This window comes from Panulirus ornatus, chromosome 36 (genome assembly GCF_036320965.1).
Source record: "Panulirus ornatus isolate Po-2019 chromosome 36, ASM3632096v1, whole genome shotgun sequence".
Classification (NCBI taxonomy): Eukaryota; Metazoa; Arthropoda; class Malacostraca; order Decapoda; family Palinuridae; genus Panulirus; species Panulirus ornatus.
This window is the reverse complement of record NC_092259.1, coordinates 18,863,625-18,879,425: the sequence shown is the minus strand read 5'-3', so window position 1 is coordinate 18,879,425 and position 15,801 is coordinate 18,863,625. Positions and strand designations below refer to the sequence as shown.

At 43.9% G+C, this 15,801-nt stretch overlaps 1 protein-coding gene across 35 annotated transcripts in view; it reads left to right on the top strand.

The window, feature by feature from the left end:
- LOC139760425 (aminopeptidase N-like) overlaps window positions 1–15,424 on the top strand; it is a 194,928-nt gene extending 179,504 nt beyond the window's left edge. For all 35 annotated transcript variants that reach the window (XM_071683657.1, XM_071683658.1, XM_071683656.1 and 32 more), the window contains 3 exons: window positions 699–842; window positions 8,630–8,708; window positions 15,021–15,424. In XM_071683657.1, coding sequence (XP_071539758.1) covers window positions 699–842; window positions 8,630–8,708; window positions 15,021–15,191 — 394 coding nt within the window. In that variant the 3' untranslated portion in view covers window positions 15,192–15,424. The remainder of the gene's footprint in view (window positions 1–698; window positions 843–8,629; window positions 8,709–15,020) is intronic.
- Window positions 15,425–15,801: the final 377 nt, after the last annotated feature.

Here is a 15,801-nt window from a genome sequence, read left to right as displayed (position 1 = left end):
CAACTACAAGATGCTCTGTATCACAACTACAGGATGTTCTGTAACACAACTACAGGATGTTCTGTAACACAACTACAGGATGCTCTGTAACACAACTACAGGATGTTCTGTAACACATATACAGGATGTTCTGTAACACAACTATAGGATGTTCTGTAACACAACTACAGGATGCTCTGTAACACAACTACAGGATGTTCTGTAACACATATACAGGATGTTCTGTAACACAACTACAGGATGCTCTGTAACACAACTACAGGATGCTCTGTAACACAACTACAGGATGTTCTGTAACACAACTACAGGATGCTCTGTAACACAACTACAGGATGTTCTGTAACACAACTACAGGATGCTCTGTAACACAACTACAGGATGTTCTGTAACACAACTACAGGATGTTCTGTAACACAACTACAGGATGTTCTGTAACACATATACAGGATGTTCTGTAACACAACTACAGGATGTTCTGTAACACAACTATAGGATGTTCTGTAACACAACTATAGGATGTTCTGTAACACAACTATAGGATGTTCTGTAACACAACTATAGGATGTTCTGTAACACAACTATAGGATGTTCTGTAGCACAACTACAGGATGTTCTGTAACACAACTATAGGATGTTCTGTAACACAACTATAGGATGTTGTGTAACACAACTACAGGAGAATCATTTCCTCACCACAGGTATCTGGACATGTCTTTCACTGAGGACAGCGGCATCAGGAAGCAGGACGCACACACAGTGTTTGGCTCAGTGGCTCGTAATGACGTCGGGCGCGACCTGGCCTGGAACTACGTCAGGGAAGAATGGGAAAAAATATCGAACTAGTAAGTAGGTGTATTTTAGTATGATAAGTTGGGACCATTATACGTATGTCCACTACTAGTAAGTAGGTGTATTTTAGTATGATAAGTAGGGACCATTATACGTATGTCTACTACTAGTAAGTAGGTGTATTTTAGTATGATAAGTAGGGACCATTATACGTATGTCTACTACTAGTAGTGCAAGTAGGCCTATGTTAGTATTGTCTCTCTGGATGTACAGCTAAAGCGTCATTCTCAGCTGGAAAAGAAAGGAATTTTGAACGAAAGAGAAAATCTACGTTTCTTCTGTGAATATCGACAATAATGTTTATATGCCTAACGACTGGATCTTCCTAACAATATCTGCTCGGCCATACAGATGACCTGGTAACGACTTGTGTGTTCTTACGGACGGAACTCTTATCTTTAACACAGCAGGAGGCGACGTGATCTGTTACTGTTCCAATAACTACCCAGTACAGTCTCAGTGTTCCAATAACTACCCAGTACAGTTCCAGTGTTTCAATAACTACCCAGTACAGTCCAGTGTTCCAGCAACTGCCCAGTACAATTCCAGCTACTGTCCAGTATAATTCCAGCAACTACACAGTACAGTTCCAGTGTTTCAATAACTACCCAGTACAGTTCCAGTGTTCCAATAACTACCCAGTACAGTTCCAGTGTTCCAATAACTACCCAGTACAGTTCCAGTGTTTCAATAACTACCCAGTACAGTTCCAGTGTTTCAATAACTACCCAGTACAGTTCCAGTGTTCCAATAACTACCCAGTACAGTTCCAGTGTTTCAATAACTACCCAGTACAGTTCCAGTGTTTCAATAACTACCCAGTACAGTTCCAATGTTCCAATAACTACCCAGTACAGTTCCAGTGTTTCAGGAACTACCCAGTACAGTCCAGTGTTTCAGGAACTACCCAGTACAGTCCAATGTTTCAGTAATTACCCAGTACAGTTCCAGTGTTTCAGTAACTACCCAGTACAGTTCAACTGATCCGGTATCTGCCCAGGACACTTCCAATGTTCCAGTCACTACCCAGTACATTTTCAGTGTTCCAGTAACTACCCAGTACAGTTCCAGTAGTCCAATGGCTTGATGATGTACATTATGTTAGGTAGGGTGACCATGGCTTGATGATGTACATTATGTTAGGTAGGGTGACCATGGCTTGATGATGTACATTATGGTAGGTAGGGTGACCATGGCTTGATGATGTACATTATGTTAGGTAGGGTGACCATGGCTTGATGATGTACATTATGGTAGGTAGGGTGACCATGGCTTGATGATGTACATTATGGTAGGTAGGGTGACCATGGCTTGATGATGTACATTATGTTAGGTATGGGTGGACCATGGCTTGATGATGTACATTAATGGTATGGGTAGGGTGAGCGTGGCGATGGTGATGTATAGGTCCATGACGGGGATGGGTGATGCTGGGCTAATGGACTTGGTAGATGGTGATGCTTGGGTAGCATGGTGATGGTGATGCTTGGGTACATGGTGATGGTGATGCTGGGTACAGACGATGGTGATCTTGGTACATGGTGATGGTGATGCTGGGTACATGGTGATGTGAGTGACATGGTGATGCTTGTACATGGTGATGGGATGCTTGGGTACATGGTGATGGTGATGCTTGGGTATGTGATGGGATCTTGGGTACATGGTGATGGTGATTGCATTGGGTACATGGTGATGGTGATCTGGTAATGGTGATGGTGATGCTGGGTACATGGATGGGATGCTTGGGTACATGGTGATGGTGATGGCTTGGGTACATGGTGATGGTGATGCTTGGGTACATGGTGATGGTGATGCTTGGGTACATGGTGATGGTGATGCTTGGGTACATGGTGATGGTGATGCTTGGGTACATGGTGATGGTGATGCTTGGGTACATGGTGATGGTGATGCATGGGTACATGACGATGGTGATGCTTGGGTACATGGTGATGGTGATGCATGGGTACATGGTGATGGTGATGCTTGGGTACATGGTGATGGTGATGCTTGGGTACATGGTGATGGTGATGCTTGGGTACATGGTGATGGTGATGCTTGGGTACATGGTGATGGTGATGCTTGGGTACATGGTGATGGTGATGCATGGGTACATGGTGATGGTGATGCTTGGGTACATGGTGATGGTGATGCTTGGGTACATGGTGATGGTGATGCTTGGGTACATGGTGATGGTGATGCTTGGGTACATGGTGATGGTGATGCATGGGTACATGACGATGGTGATGCTTGGGTACATGGTGATGGTGATGCTTGGGTACATGGTGATGGTGATGCTTGGGTACATGGTGATGGTGATGCTTGGGTACATGGTGATGGTGATGCATGGGTACATGGTGATGGTGATGCTTGGGTACATGGTGATGGTGATGCTTGGGTACATGGTGATGGTGATGCTTGGGTACATGGTCGATGGTGATGCTTGGGTACATGGAGATGGTGATGCTTGGGTACATGGTGATGGTGATGCTTGGGTACATGGTGATGGTGATGCATGGGTACATGGTGATGGTGATGCTTGGGTACATGACGATGGTGATGCTTGGGTACATGGTGATGGTGATGCTTGGGTACATGGTGATGGTGATGCATGGGTACATGGACGATGGTGATGCTTGGGTACATGGTGATGGTGATGCTTGGGTACATGGTGATGGTGATGCTTGGGTACATGGTGATGGTGATGCTTGGGTACATGGTGATGGTGATGCTTGGGTACATGGTGATGGTGATGCTTGGGTACATGGTGATGGTGATGCTTGGGTACATGGTGATGGTGATGCATGGGTACATGGTGATGGTGATGCATGGGTACATGGTGATGGTGATGCATGGGTACATGGTGATGGTGATGCTTGGGTACATGACGATGGTGATGCTTGGGTACATGGAGATGGTGATGCTTGGGTACATGGTGATGGTGATGCTTGGGTACATGACGATGGTGATGCTTGGGTACATGGTGATGGTGATGCTTGGGGTACATGGTGATGGTGATGCTTGGGTACATGGTGATGGTGATGCTTGGGTACATGGCGATGGTGATGCATAGGGTACATGACGATGGTGATGCTTGGGTACATGGTGATGGTGATGCTTTGGGTACATGACGATGGTGATGCTTGGGTACATGGTGATGGTGATGCTTGGGTACATGGTGATGGTGATGCTTGGGTACATGACGATGGTGATGCTTGGGTACATGGTGATGGTGATGCTTGGGTACATGGTGATGGTGATGCTTGGGTACATGGTGATGGTGATGCTTGGGTACATGGTGATGGTGATGCATGGGTACATGGTGATGGTGATGCTTGGGTACATGGTGATGGTGATGCTTGGGTACATGGTGATGGTGATGCTTGGGTACATGGTGATGGTGATGCTTGGGTACATGGCGATGGTGATGCTTGGGTACATGGTGATGGTGATGCTTGGGTACATGGTGATGGTGATGCTTGGGTACATGGTGATGGTGATGCTTGGGTACATGGTGATGGTGATGCTTGGGTACATGGTGATGGTGATGCTTGGGTACATGGTGATGGTGATGCATGGGTACATGGTGATGGTGATGCTTGGGTACATGGTGATGGTGATGCTTGGGTACATGACGATGGTGATGCTTGGGTACATGGTGATGGTGATGCTTGGGTACATGGTGATGGTGATGCTTGGGTACATGGTGATGGTGATGCTTGGGTACATGGTGATGGTGATGCTTGGGTACATGACGATGGTGATGCTTGGGTACATGACGATGGTGATGCATGGGTACATGGTGATGGTGATGCTTGGGTACATGACGATGGTGATGCTTGGGTACATGACGATGGTGATGCATGGGTACATGGTGATGGTGATGCTTGGGTACATGGTGATGGTGATGCTTGGGTACATGGTGATGGTGATGCTTGGGTACATGGTGATGGTGATGCATGGGTACATGACGATGGTGATGCTTGGGTACATGGTGATGGTGATGCTTGGGTACATGGTGATGGTGATGCTTGGGTACATGGTGATGGTGATGCTTGGGTACATGGTGATGGTGATGCATGGGTACATGGTGATGGTGATGCTTGGGTACATGGTGATGGTGATGCATGGGTACATGGTGATGGTGATGCTTGGGTACATGGTCGATGGTGATGCTTGGGTACATGACGATGGTGATGCTTGGGTACATGGTCGATGGTGATGCTTGGGTACATGGTGATGGTGATGCATGGGTACATGGTGATGGTGATGCTTGGGTACATGGTGATGGTGATGCTTGGGTACATGGTGATGGTGATGCATGGGTACATGGTGATGGTGATGCATGGGTACATGGTGATGGTGATGCTTGGGTACATGACGATGGTGATGCTTGGGTACATGGTGATGGTGATGCTTGGGTACATGGTGATGGTGATGCTTGGGTACATGAGATGGTGATGCATGGGTACATGGTGATGGTGATGCATGAGGTACATGGTGATGGTGATGCCATAGGGTACACTGGTGATGGTGATGTATGGGTACATGCGATGGTGATGCTTGGGTACATGGCTGATGGTGATGCATAGGTACATGGTGATGGTGATGCTTGGGTACAATGGTGATGGTGATGCTTGGGTACATGGTGATGGTGATGCATGGGTACATGGTGATGGTGATGCTTGGGTACATGGTGATGGTGATGCTTGAGGTACATGGTTGATGGTGATGCATGGGTACATGGTGATGGTGATGCTTGGGTACATGGTGATGGTGATGCTTGGGTACATGGTGATGGTGATGCATGGGTACATGGTGATGTGATGCTTGGGTACATGGTGATGGTGATGCTTGGGTACATGGTGATGGTGATGCATGGGTACATGGTGATGGTGATGCTTGGGTACATGGTGATGGTGATGCTTGGTACATGGTGATGGTGATGCTTGGGTACATGTTCGATGGTGATGCTTGGGTACATGGTGATGGTGATGCTTGGGTACATGGTGATGGTGATGCTTGGGTACATGGTGATGGTGATGCTTGGGTACATGGTGATGGTGATGCTTGGGTACATGGTGATGGTGATGCTTGGGTACATGGTGATGGTGATGCATGGTACATGGTGATGGTGATGCTTGGGTACATGGTGATGGTGATGCATGGGTACATGGTGATGGTGATGCATGGGTACATGGTGATGGTGATGCATGGGTACATGGTGATGGTGATGCTTGGGTACATGGTCGATGGTGATGCTTGGGTACATGGTGATGTGATGGGTTGGTGTGCATGGGTACATGGTGATGGTGATGCATGGGTACATGGTGATGGTGATGCTTGGGTACATGGTGATGGTGATGCATGGGTACATTGACGATGTGATGCTTGGGTACATGACGATGGTGATGCTTGGGTACATGGTGATGGTGATGCTTGGGTACATGGTGATGGTGATGCATGGGTACATGGTGATGGTGATGCTTGGGTACATGGTGATGGTGATGCTTGGGTACATGGTGATGGTGATGCATGGGTACATGGTGATGGTGATGCTTGGGTACATGGTGATGGTGATGCTTGGGTACATGGTGATGGTGATGCATGGGTACATGGTGATGGTGATGCTTGGGTACATGGTGATGGTGATGCATGGGTACATGGTGATGGTGATGCTTGGGTACATGGTGATGGTGATGCTTGGGTACATGGTGATGGTGATGCTTGGGTACATGGTGATGGTGATGCTTGGGTACATGGTGATGGTGATGCTTGGGTACATGGTGATGGTGATGCATGGGTACATGGTGATGGTGATGCTTGGGTACATGGTGATGGTGATGCTTGGGTACATGGTGATGGTGATGCTTGGGTACATGGTGATGGTGATGCTTGGGTACATGGTGATGGTGATGCTTGGGTACATGGTGATGGTGATGCTTGGGTACATGGTGATGGTGATGCTTGGGTACATGGTGATGGTGATGCTTGGGTACATGGTGATGGTGATGCTTGGGTACATGGTGATGGTGATGCATGGGTACATGGTGATGGTGATGCTTGGGTACATGACGATGGTGATGCTTGGGTACATGGTGATGGTGATGCTTGGGTACATGGTGATGGTGATGCATGGGTACATGGTGATGGTGATGCTTGGGTACATGACGATGGTGATGCTTGGGTACATGGTGATGGTGATGCTTGGGTACATGGTGATGGTGATGCTTGGGTACATGGTGATGGTGATGCTTGGGTACATGGTGATGGTGATGCATGGTGTGGGCCGGAGATGTGTTGGTAAGAGTGAGGTGTGGTACAAAGAGACTTGTGTACCAGGTTGTGTCCTTGTGTATCATCATGACATCTGGTCTTGCTCCTGTGAGGTAAGCCTGGGGCAACACCTCACGTACAACTGATGATTACAATGACAGACATGACAAGCGAAGTGGTGGACAATACAAGGCTACACCTGCTCACACACTCAGACACCACACACTCCCCTCCCTCCCTGCTCACACACACACACACACACGACACACTCCCCTCCCTCCCTGCTCACACACACACACACAGACACACACACGACACACTCCCCTCCCTCCCTGCTCACACACTCACACACGACACACTCCCCTCCCTCCCTGCTCACACACACACACACGACACACTCCCCTCCCTCCCTGCTCACACACACACACACGACACACTCCCCTCCCTCCCTGCTCACACACACACACACGACACACTCCCCTCCCTCCCTGCTCACACACACACACACGACACACTCCCCTCCCTCCCTGCTCACACACACACACACAGACACACACACGACACACTCCCCTCCCTCCCTGCTCACACACTCACACACGACACACTCCCCTCCCTCCCTGCTCACACACACACACACGACACACTCCCCTCCCTCCCTGCTCACACACTCACACACGACACACTCCCCTCCCTCCCTGCTCACACACACACTCACACACGACACACTCCCCCTCCCTCCCTGCTCACACACACACACACACACACACGACACACTCCCCCCCCCCCTGCTCACACACACACACACACACACACACACACACGACACACTCCCCTCCCTCCCTGCTCACACACTCACACACGACACACTCCCCTCTCTCCCTGCTCACACACACACACACACACACTCCCCTCCCTCCCTGCTCACACACACACACACGACACACTCCCCTCCCTCCCTGCTCACACACACACACACACACACACACACACACACACGACACACTCCCCTCCCTCCCTGCTCACACACACACACACGACACACTCCCCTCTCTCCCTGCTCACACACACACACACACACACTCCCCCTCCCTCCCTGCTCACACACACACACACGACACACTCCCCTCTCTCCCTGCTCACACACACACACACGACACACTCCCCCCGTGCTCCATCATGACGTGCGACGTAACGTATATATGTGGATGTGACTGGAATGTGAGCATTATACAAGGAAGGTTGTTGTGGTGTCGTCGAGCATGACAGGAATAATAAGTGTCAGTAAATTATGATTCTGAAACCACAAGAGAAGCATAATGAAACCAGACCTTTGTATATAACATGTTGTACCGTCAACTGAGGATGTGGTTATGTTTGTGGTGGAGACAATGTTGTTGTGTGTGTCTTAACTAACTAACTAACGATGACTGTACAATGCCAACCTGTCTGTGTTTTAACCTTGACTGTATCTTAGCTACATTAACTTTATTGACCATTATCTCAACAGCTTTGGCTCGTTTACAACCCTGGGTGACCTTGTGAAGACCGTAGCATACGAGTTTAATACGAAACAAGAGAAGTATGAGGTAGGTTGTTAAGTTGTGTTTTTACTTATTGTTCTACATAATATAAATAAAGATTTTGTAATGCAAATTGTAGATAAGTTACACAAAAAGATTATTGCTTCTTAATCATTGACAGTAACTTTCCTAAGAAAGCAAAATATCTGTAGTTTTTACTGAAACTATCCTGAATTTCACTGTAGATCAGATTTTACTAATACAAAATATTCCTTAATACCTATGGATGGTTGTGGTGTACTATCACGTGTTACAACACAAGGAAGTACATGTGGTGTACTATCACGTGTTACAACACAAGGAAGTACATGTGGTGTACTATCACGTGTTACAACACAAGGAAGTACATGTGGTGTACTATCACGTGTTACAACACAAGGAAGTACATGTGGTGTACTATCACGTGTTACAACACAAGTACATGTAGTGTACTATCACGTGTTACAACACAAGGAAGTACATGTGGTGTACTATCACGTGTTACAACACAAGGAAGTACATGTGGTGTACTATCACGTGTTACAACACAAGAAGTACATGTGGTGTACTATCACGTGTTACAACACAAGGAAGTACATGTGGTGTGCTACCACGTGTTACAACACAAGGAAGTACATGTGGTGTACTATCACGTGTTACAACACAAGGAAGTACATGTGGTGTACTATCACGTGTTACAACACAAGGAAGTACATGTGGTGTACTATCACGTGTTACAACACAAGGAAGTACATGTGGTGTACTATCACGTGTTACAACACAAGGAAGTACATGTGGTGTACTATCACGTGTTACAACACAAGGAAGTACATGTGGTGTACTATCACGTGTTACAACACAAGGAAGTACATGTGGTGTACTATCACGTGTTACAACACAAGGAAGTACATGTAGTTGTACTATCACGTGTTACAACACAAGGAAGTACATGTGTGTACTATCACGTGTTACAACACAAGGAAGTACATTGGTTACTATCACGTGTTACAACACAAGAAGTACATTGGTTAAGGGAGTTGTGGTGTACTATCACGTGTTACAACACAAGGAAGTACATGTAGTGTACTATCACGTGTTACAACACAAGGAAGTACATGTGGTGTGCTACCACGTGTTACAACACAAGGAAGTACATGTAGTTGTAGTGTACTATCACGTGTTACAACACAAGGAAGTACATGTAGTGTACTATCACGTGTTACAACACAAGGAAGTACATGTAGTGTACTATCACGTGTTACAACACAAGGAAGTACATGTGGTGTACTATCACGTGTTACAACACAAGGAAGTACATGTAGTGTACTATCACGTGTTACAACACAAGGAAGTACATGTGGTGTGCTACCACGTGTTACAACACAAGGAAGTACATGTAGTTGTAGTGTACTATCACGTGTTACAACACAAGGAAGTACATGCACTTGTAGTGTACTATCACGTGTTACAACACAAGGAAGTACTTGTAGTGTACTATCACGTGTTACAACACAAGGAAGTACATGTGGTGTACTATCATGTGTTAAAACACAAGGAAGTACATGTAGTTGTAGTGTACTATCACGTGTTACAACACAAGGAAGTACATGTGCTTGTGGTGTACTATCACGTGTTACAACACAAGGAAGTACTTGTAGTGTACTATCACGTGTTACAACACAAGGAAGTACATGTGGTGTACTATCATGTGTTACAACACAAGGAAGTACATGTACTTGTAGTGTACTATCACGTGTTACAACACAAGGAAGTACTTGTAGTGTACTATCACGTGTTACAACACAAGGAAGTACATGTGGTGTACTATCATGTGTTAAAACACAAGGAAGTACATGTAGTTGTAGTGTACTATCACGTGTTACAACACAAGGAAGTACATGTACTTGTGGTGTACTATCACGTGTTACAACACAAGGAAGTACATGTGGTGTACTATCATGTGTTACAACACAAGGAAGTACATGTAGTTGTAGTGTACTATCACGTGTTACAACACAAGGAAGTACATGTACTTGTGGTGTACTATCACGTGTTACAACACAAGGAAGTACTTGTAGTGTACTATCACGTGTTACAACACAAGGAAGTACATGTCGTTGTAGTGTACTATCACGTGTTACAACACAAGGAAGTACTTGTAGTGTACTATCACGTGTTACAACACAAGGAAGTACATGTGGTGTACTATCATGTGTTACAACACAAGGAAGTACATGTAGTTGTAGTGTACTATCACGTGTTACAACACAAGGAAGTACATGTACTTGTGGTGTACTATCACGTGTTACAACACAAGGAAATGTACAGGAAAACAAGAAACCATTATGACATAATGTTGGTGTTTACAGTAAGCAACACAAAGGAATTCAAACAGCAACACACCACTGGGTTCTTAAAAGTTGTTTGTGATAGTGAAGAGTATAGCATATAGATCAATATGGTCATAATTGTTTGTGATAGTGAAGGGTATAGCATATAGATCAATATGGTCATAATTGTTTGTGATAGTGGAGGGTATAGCATATAGATCAATATGGTCATAATTGTTTGTGATAGTGGAGGGTATAGCATATAGATCAATATGGTCATAATTGTTTGTGATAGTGGAGGGTATAGCATATAGATCAATATGGTCATAATTGTTTGTGATAGTGAAGGGTATAGCATATAGATCAATATGGTCATAATTGTTTGTGATAGTGAAGGGTATAGCATATAGATCAATATGGTCATAATTGTTTGTGATAGTGGAGGGTATAGCATATAGATCAATATGGTCATAATTGTTTGTGATAGTGAAGGGTATAGCATATAGATCAATATGGTCATAATTGTTTGTGATAGTGGAGGGTATAGCATATAGATCAATGTGGTCATAATTGTTTGTGATAGTGAAGGGTATAGCATATAGATCAATATGGTCATAATTGTTTGTGATAGTGGAGGGTATAGCATATAGATCAATATGGTCATAATTGTTTGTGATAGTGAAGGGTATAGCATATAGATCAATATGGTCATAATTGTTTGTGATAGTGAAGGGTATAGCATATAGATCAATATGGTCATAATTGTTTGTGATAGTGGAGGGTATAGCATATAGATCAATATGGTCATAATTGTTTGTGATAGTGAAGGGTATAGCATATAGATCAATATGGTCATAATTGTTTGTGATAGTGGAGGGTATAGCATATAGATCAATATGGTCATAATTGTTTGTGATAGTGGAGGGTATAGCATATAGATCAATGTGGTCATAATTGTTTGTGATAGTGGAGGGTATAGCATATAGATCAATGTGGTCATAATTGTTTGTGATAGTGGAGGGTATAGCATATAGATCAATATGGTCATAATTGTTTGTGATAGTGGAGGGTATAGCATATAGATCAATATGGTCATAATTGTTTGTGATAGTGGAGGGTATAGCATATAGATCAATGTGGTCATAATTGTTTGTGATAGTGGAGTGTATAGCATATAGATCAATATGGTCATAATTGTTTGTGATAGTGGAGGGTATAGCATATAGATCAATATGGTCATAATTGTTTGTGATAGTGAAGGGTATAGCATATAGATCAATATGGTCATAATTGTTTGTGATAGTGAAGGGTATAGCATATAGATCAATATGGTCATAATTGTTTGTGATAGTGGAGGGTATAGCATATAGATCAATATGGTCATAATTGTTTGTGATAGTGAAGGGTATAGCATATAGATCAATATGGTCATAATTGTTTGTGATAGTGAAGGGTATAGCATATAGATCAATGTGGTCATAATTGTTTGTGATAGTGAAGGGTATAGCATATAGATCAATGTAGTCATGATTAGATGTCATATAGATCATTCAAAAGAGGAATCATTCAACTTGCAAATTATCAGTGTGACTATGGTGACGCAAATTATCAGTGTGACTGTGGTGACGCAAATTATCAGTGTGACTGTGGTGACGCAAATTATCAGTGTGACTGTGGTGACGCAAATTATCAGTGTGACTATGTTGACGCAAATTATCAGTGTGACTGTGGTGACGCAAATTATCAGTGTGACTATGGTGACGCAAATATCAGTGTGACTGTGGTGACGCAAATTATCGGTGTGACTGTGGTGACGCAAATTATCAGTGTGACTTTGGTGACGCAATTATCAGTGTGACTATGGTGACGCAAATTATCAGTGTGACTGTGGTGACGCAAATTATCAGTGTGACTGTGGTGACGCAAATTATCAGTGTGACTGTGATGACGCAAATTATCAGTGTGACTATGGTGACGCAAATTATCAGTGTGACTGTGGTGACGCTAATTATCAGTGTGACTGTGGTGACGCAAATTATCAGTGTGACTGTGATGACGCAAATTATCAGTGTGACTATGGTGACGCAAATTATCAGTGTGACTGTGGTGACGCAAATTATCAGTGTGACTGTGATGACGCAAATTATCAGTGTGACTGTGGTGACGCAAATTATCAGTGTGACTGTGGTGACGCAAATTATCAGTGTGACTGTGGTGACGCAAATTATCAGTGTGACTATGGTGACGCAAATTATCAGTGTGACTATGGTGACGCAAATTATCAGTGTGACTATGGTGACGCAAATTATCAGTGTGACTGTGGTGACGGAAATTATCAGTGTGACTATGGTGACGCAAATTATCAGTGTGACTATGGTGACGCAAATTATCAGTGTGACTATGGTGACGCAAATTATCAGTGTCACTGTGGTGACGCAAATTATCAGTGTGACTGTGATGACGCAAATTATCAGTGTGACTGTGGTGACGCAAATATGACTATGGTGACGCAAATATTGTAAGTTGTGGACATAAAGCGAAACTTTGATCAAGTATATTCTTCACTACATTTATGATAATGCTTTCAATCACTCTGATTGGCAAATCGTTCCACATGTTAACAGTCGTGTTAAGAGAGATTACTCCTCCTTATTTGAGGTAAAGCTTGATGAGATCATCCAAGCCTTTCATTATTTTGAATACTTGTATTAGATCACGTGATCTTAACCTTCTATTTCCTATGTTAAATACATTCCAGTCGTATAATCTGCTCTCGAAGGATTCATTGTGTGTTCGAGGATCATGTTGGTAGTTCGATGGTGTACTCTCTCCATTGTCTCTATGTCTGGTTTCAGATAGACTGACCAAAACTGAGCATAATATTCAACATGTGAACGAACCAATGAATTGTGAACATGATTTCCCGGACGTATATTCCAAACTTCTACATATAAAACCAAGAATTTGGCTCGCTCTTTATACATACATGTAAATACACATACACAGACATATACACATATACACATGTACATATTCATGCTTGCTTGCCTGCATCCATTTCTGGCGTCAGCCCTCCACACAGGAAACAGCATCGCTACCCTCTGCTTCAGCGAGGTAGCGCCAGGAATACATTCAGCGAGGTAGCGCCAGGAATACAAACAAAAACGCCTCATTCATTCACACTCAGTCTCTAGCGGTCATGTGTAACGCATCGAAACCACAGCTCCCTTTCCATATCCAGGCCCCACACAACTTTCCATGGTTTACCCCAGACGCTTCACATGCCCTGATTCAATCCGTTGACTGCACGCTGACCCCGTTATACCACATCGTTCCAATTCACTCTATTCCTTGCACGCCTTTCACCCTCCTGCATGTTCAGGCCCCGACCACTCAAATCTTTTTCACTCTATCCTTCCACCTCCAATTTGGTCTCCCGCTTCTAGTTCCCTCCACCTCCGACATATATATCCTCTTGGTCAATCTTTCCTCACTCATTCTCTCCATGTGCCCAAACCATTTCAAAACACCCTCTTCTGCTCTCTCAACCACGCTCTTTTTATTTCCACACATCTCTCTTACCCTTACATTACTTACTCGATCAAACCACCTCACACCACACATTGTCCTCAAACATCTCATTTCCAGCACATCCATCCTCCTGCGCACAACTCTATCTATAGCCCAAGTTTGTTGCAGTGCTAATGTTTACATTATTACTTATATTTTTCAAAGTAGTGTACGTAACTCCAGTGTATATGATCATATGTACACAGGTGAATTATGGTATGTGAAATGATCTCTCTTTATCTTCCTGTTGTATACATGATGATGACTGACTTCCTAACTCTTGTGTCAGCAAAATACAATTTTTTTCCCAGTAATGAAGTCTAAATAGTGGCTATATTTAAGAGGTGTTACATATGTGTTACATGTGTTACATGTGAGGTGTTACATGTGAAGGTTAGATATATCATTAATCATATATGTATAACCTTTGTTTCTTCAGTTGGAGTTATTCAGAGAGGAACATGCCGGCGAGCTGGAAACAGCCAAAAGAGCAGTTGACCAAGCCATCGAGAGAACGACCAATAACATTGCCTGGATGGAGAACTACTATGACGTCATTGTGTTGTGGCTCCACGACAACGGTTACCACAAGATGATCAAACATTTCTGAACAGTTTTCATTTGTTTCCTTTGAATGAAAGTTTATGTATTACATAGTTTTTATGATTTAGAGGATGTATATGTAATATGATTTAGAGGATGTATATCTAATATGATTTAGAGGATGTATATGTAATATGATTATCTAAACTGGAAGTTAGACATATTGTAATTATCTAATTCAACTCAAAAGAATTAAACATAATGAAGACTAGAGCTTCGTACAGAATCACATGTGAGAATCACTTGCATATTCTTTTCCTTAAGAGAATCAGTTAATGTAGCTCTATGGGCTGCAAATACACAGTGACTCACACACAGAACATGGTGACTACACTAACGACACACACACACACACACACACACACATAATATGGTGACTACGATATTGACTGACACACGGTACATGGTGACTACGCTAGTGACTCACACACAGAACATGGTGACTACGCTAGTGACTCACACACAGAACATGGTGACTACGCTAGTGACTCACACACAGTACATGGTGACTACGCTAGTGACTCACACACAGTACATGGTGACTACACTAACGACACACACACACACACACACACACACACACACAATAATGTTGACTACGATATTGACTGACACAC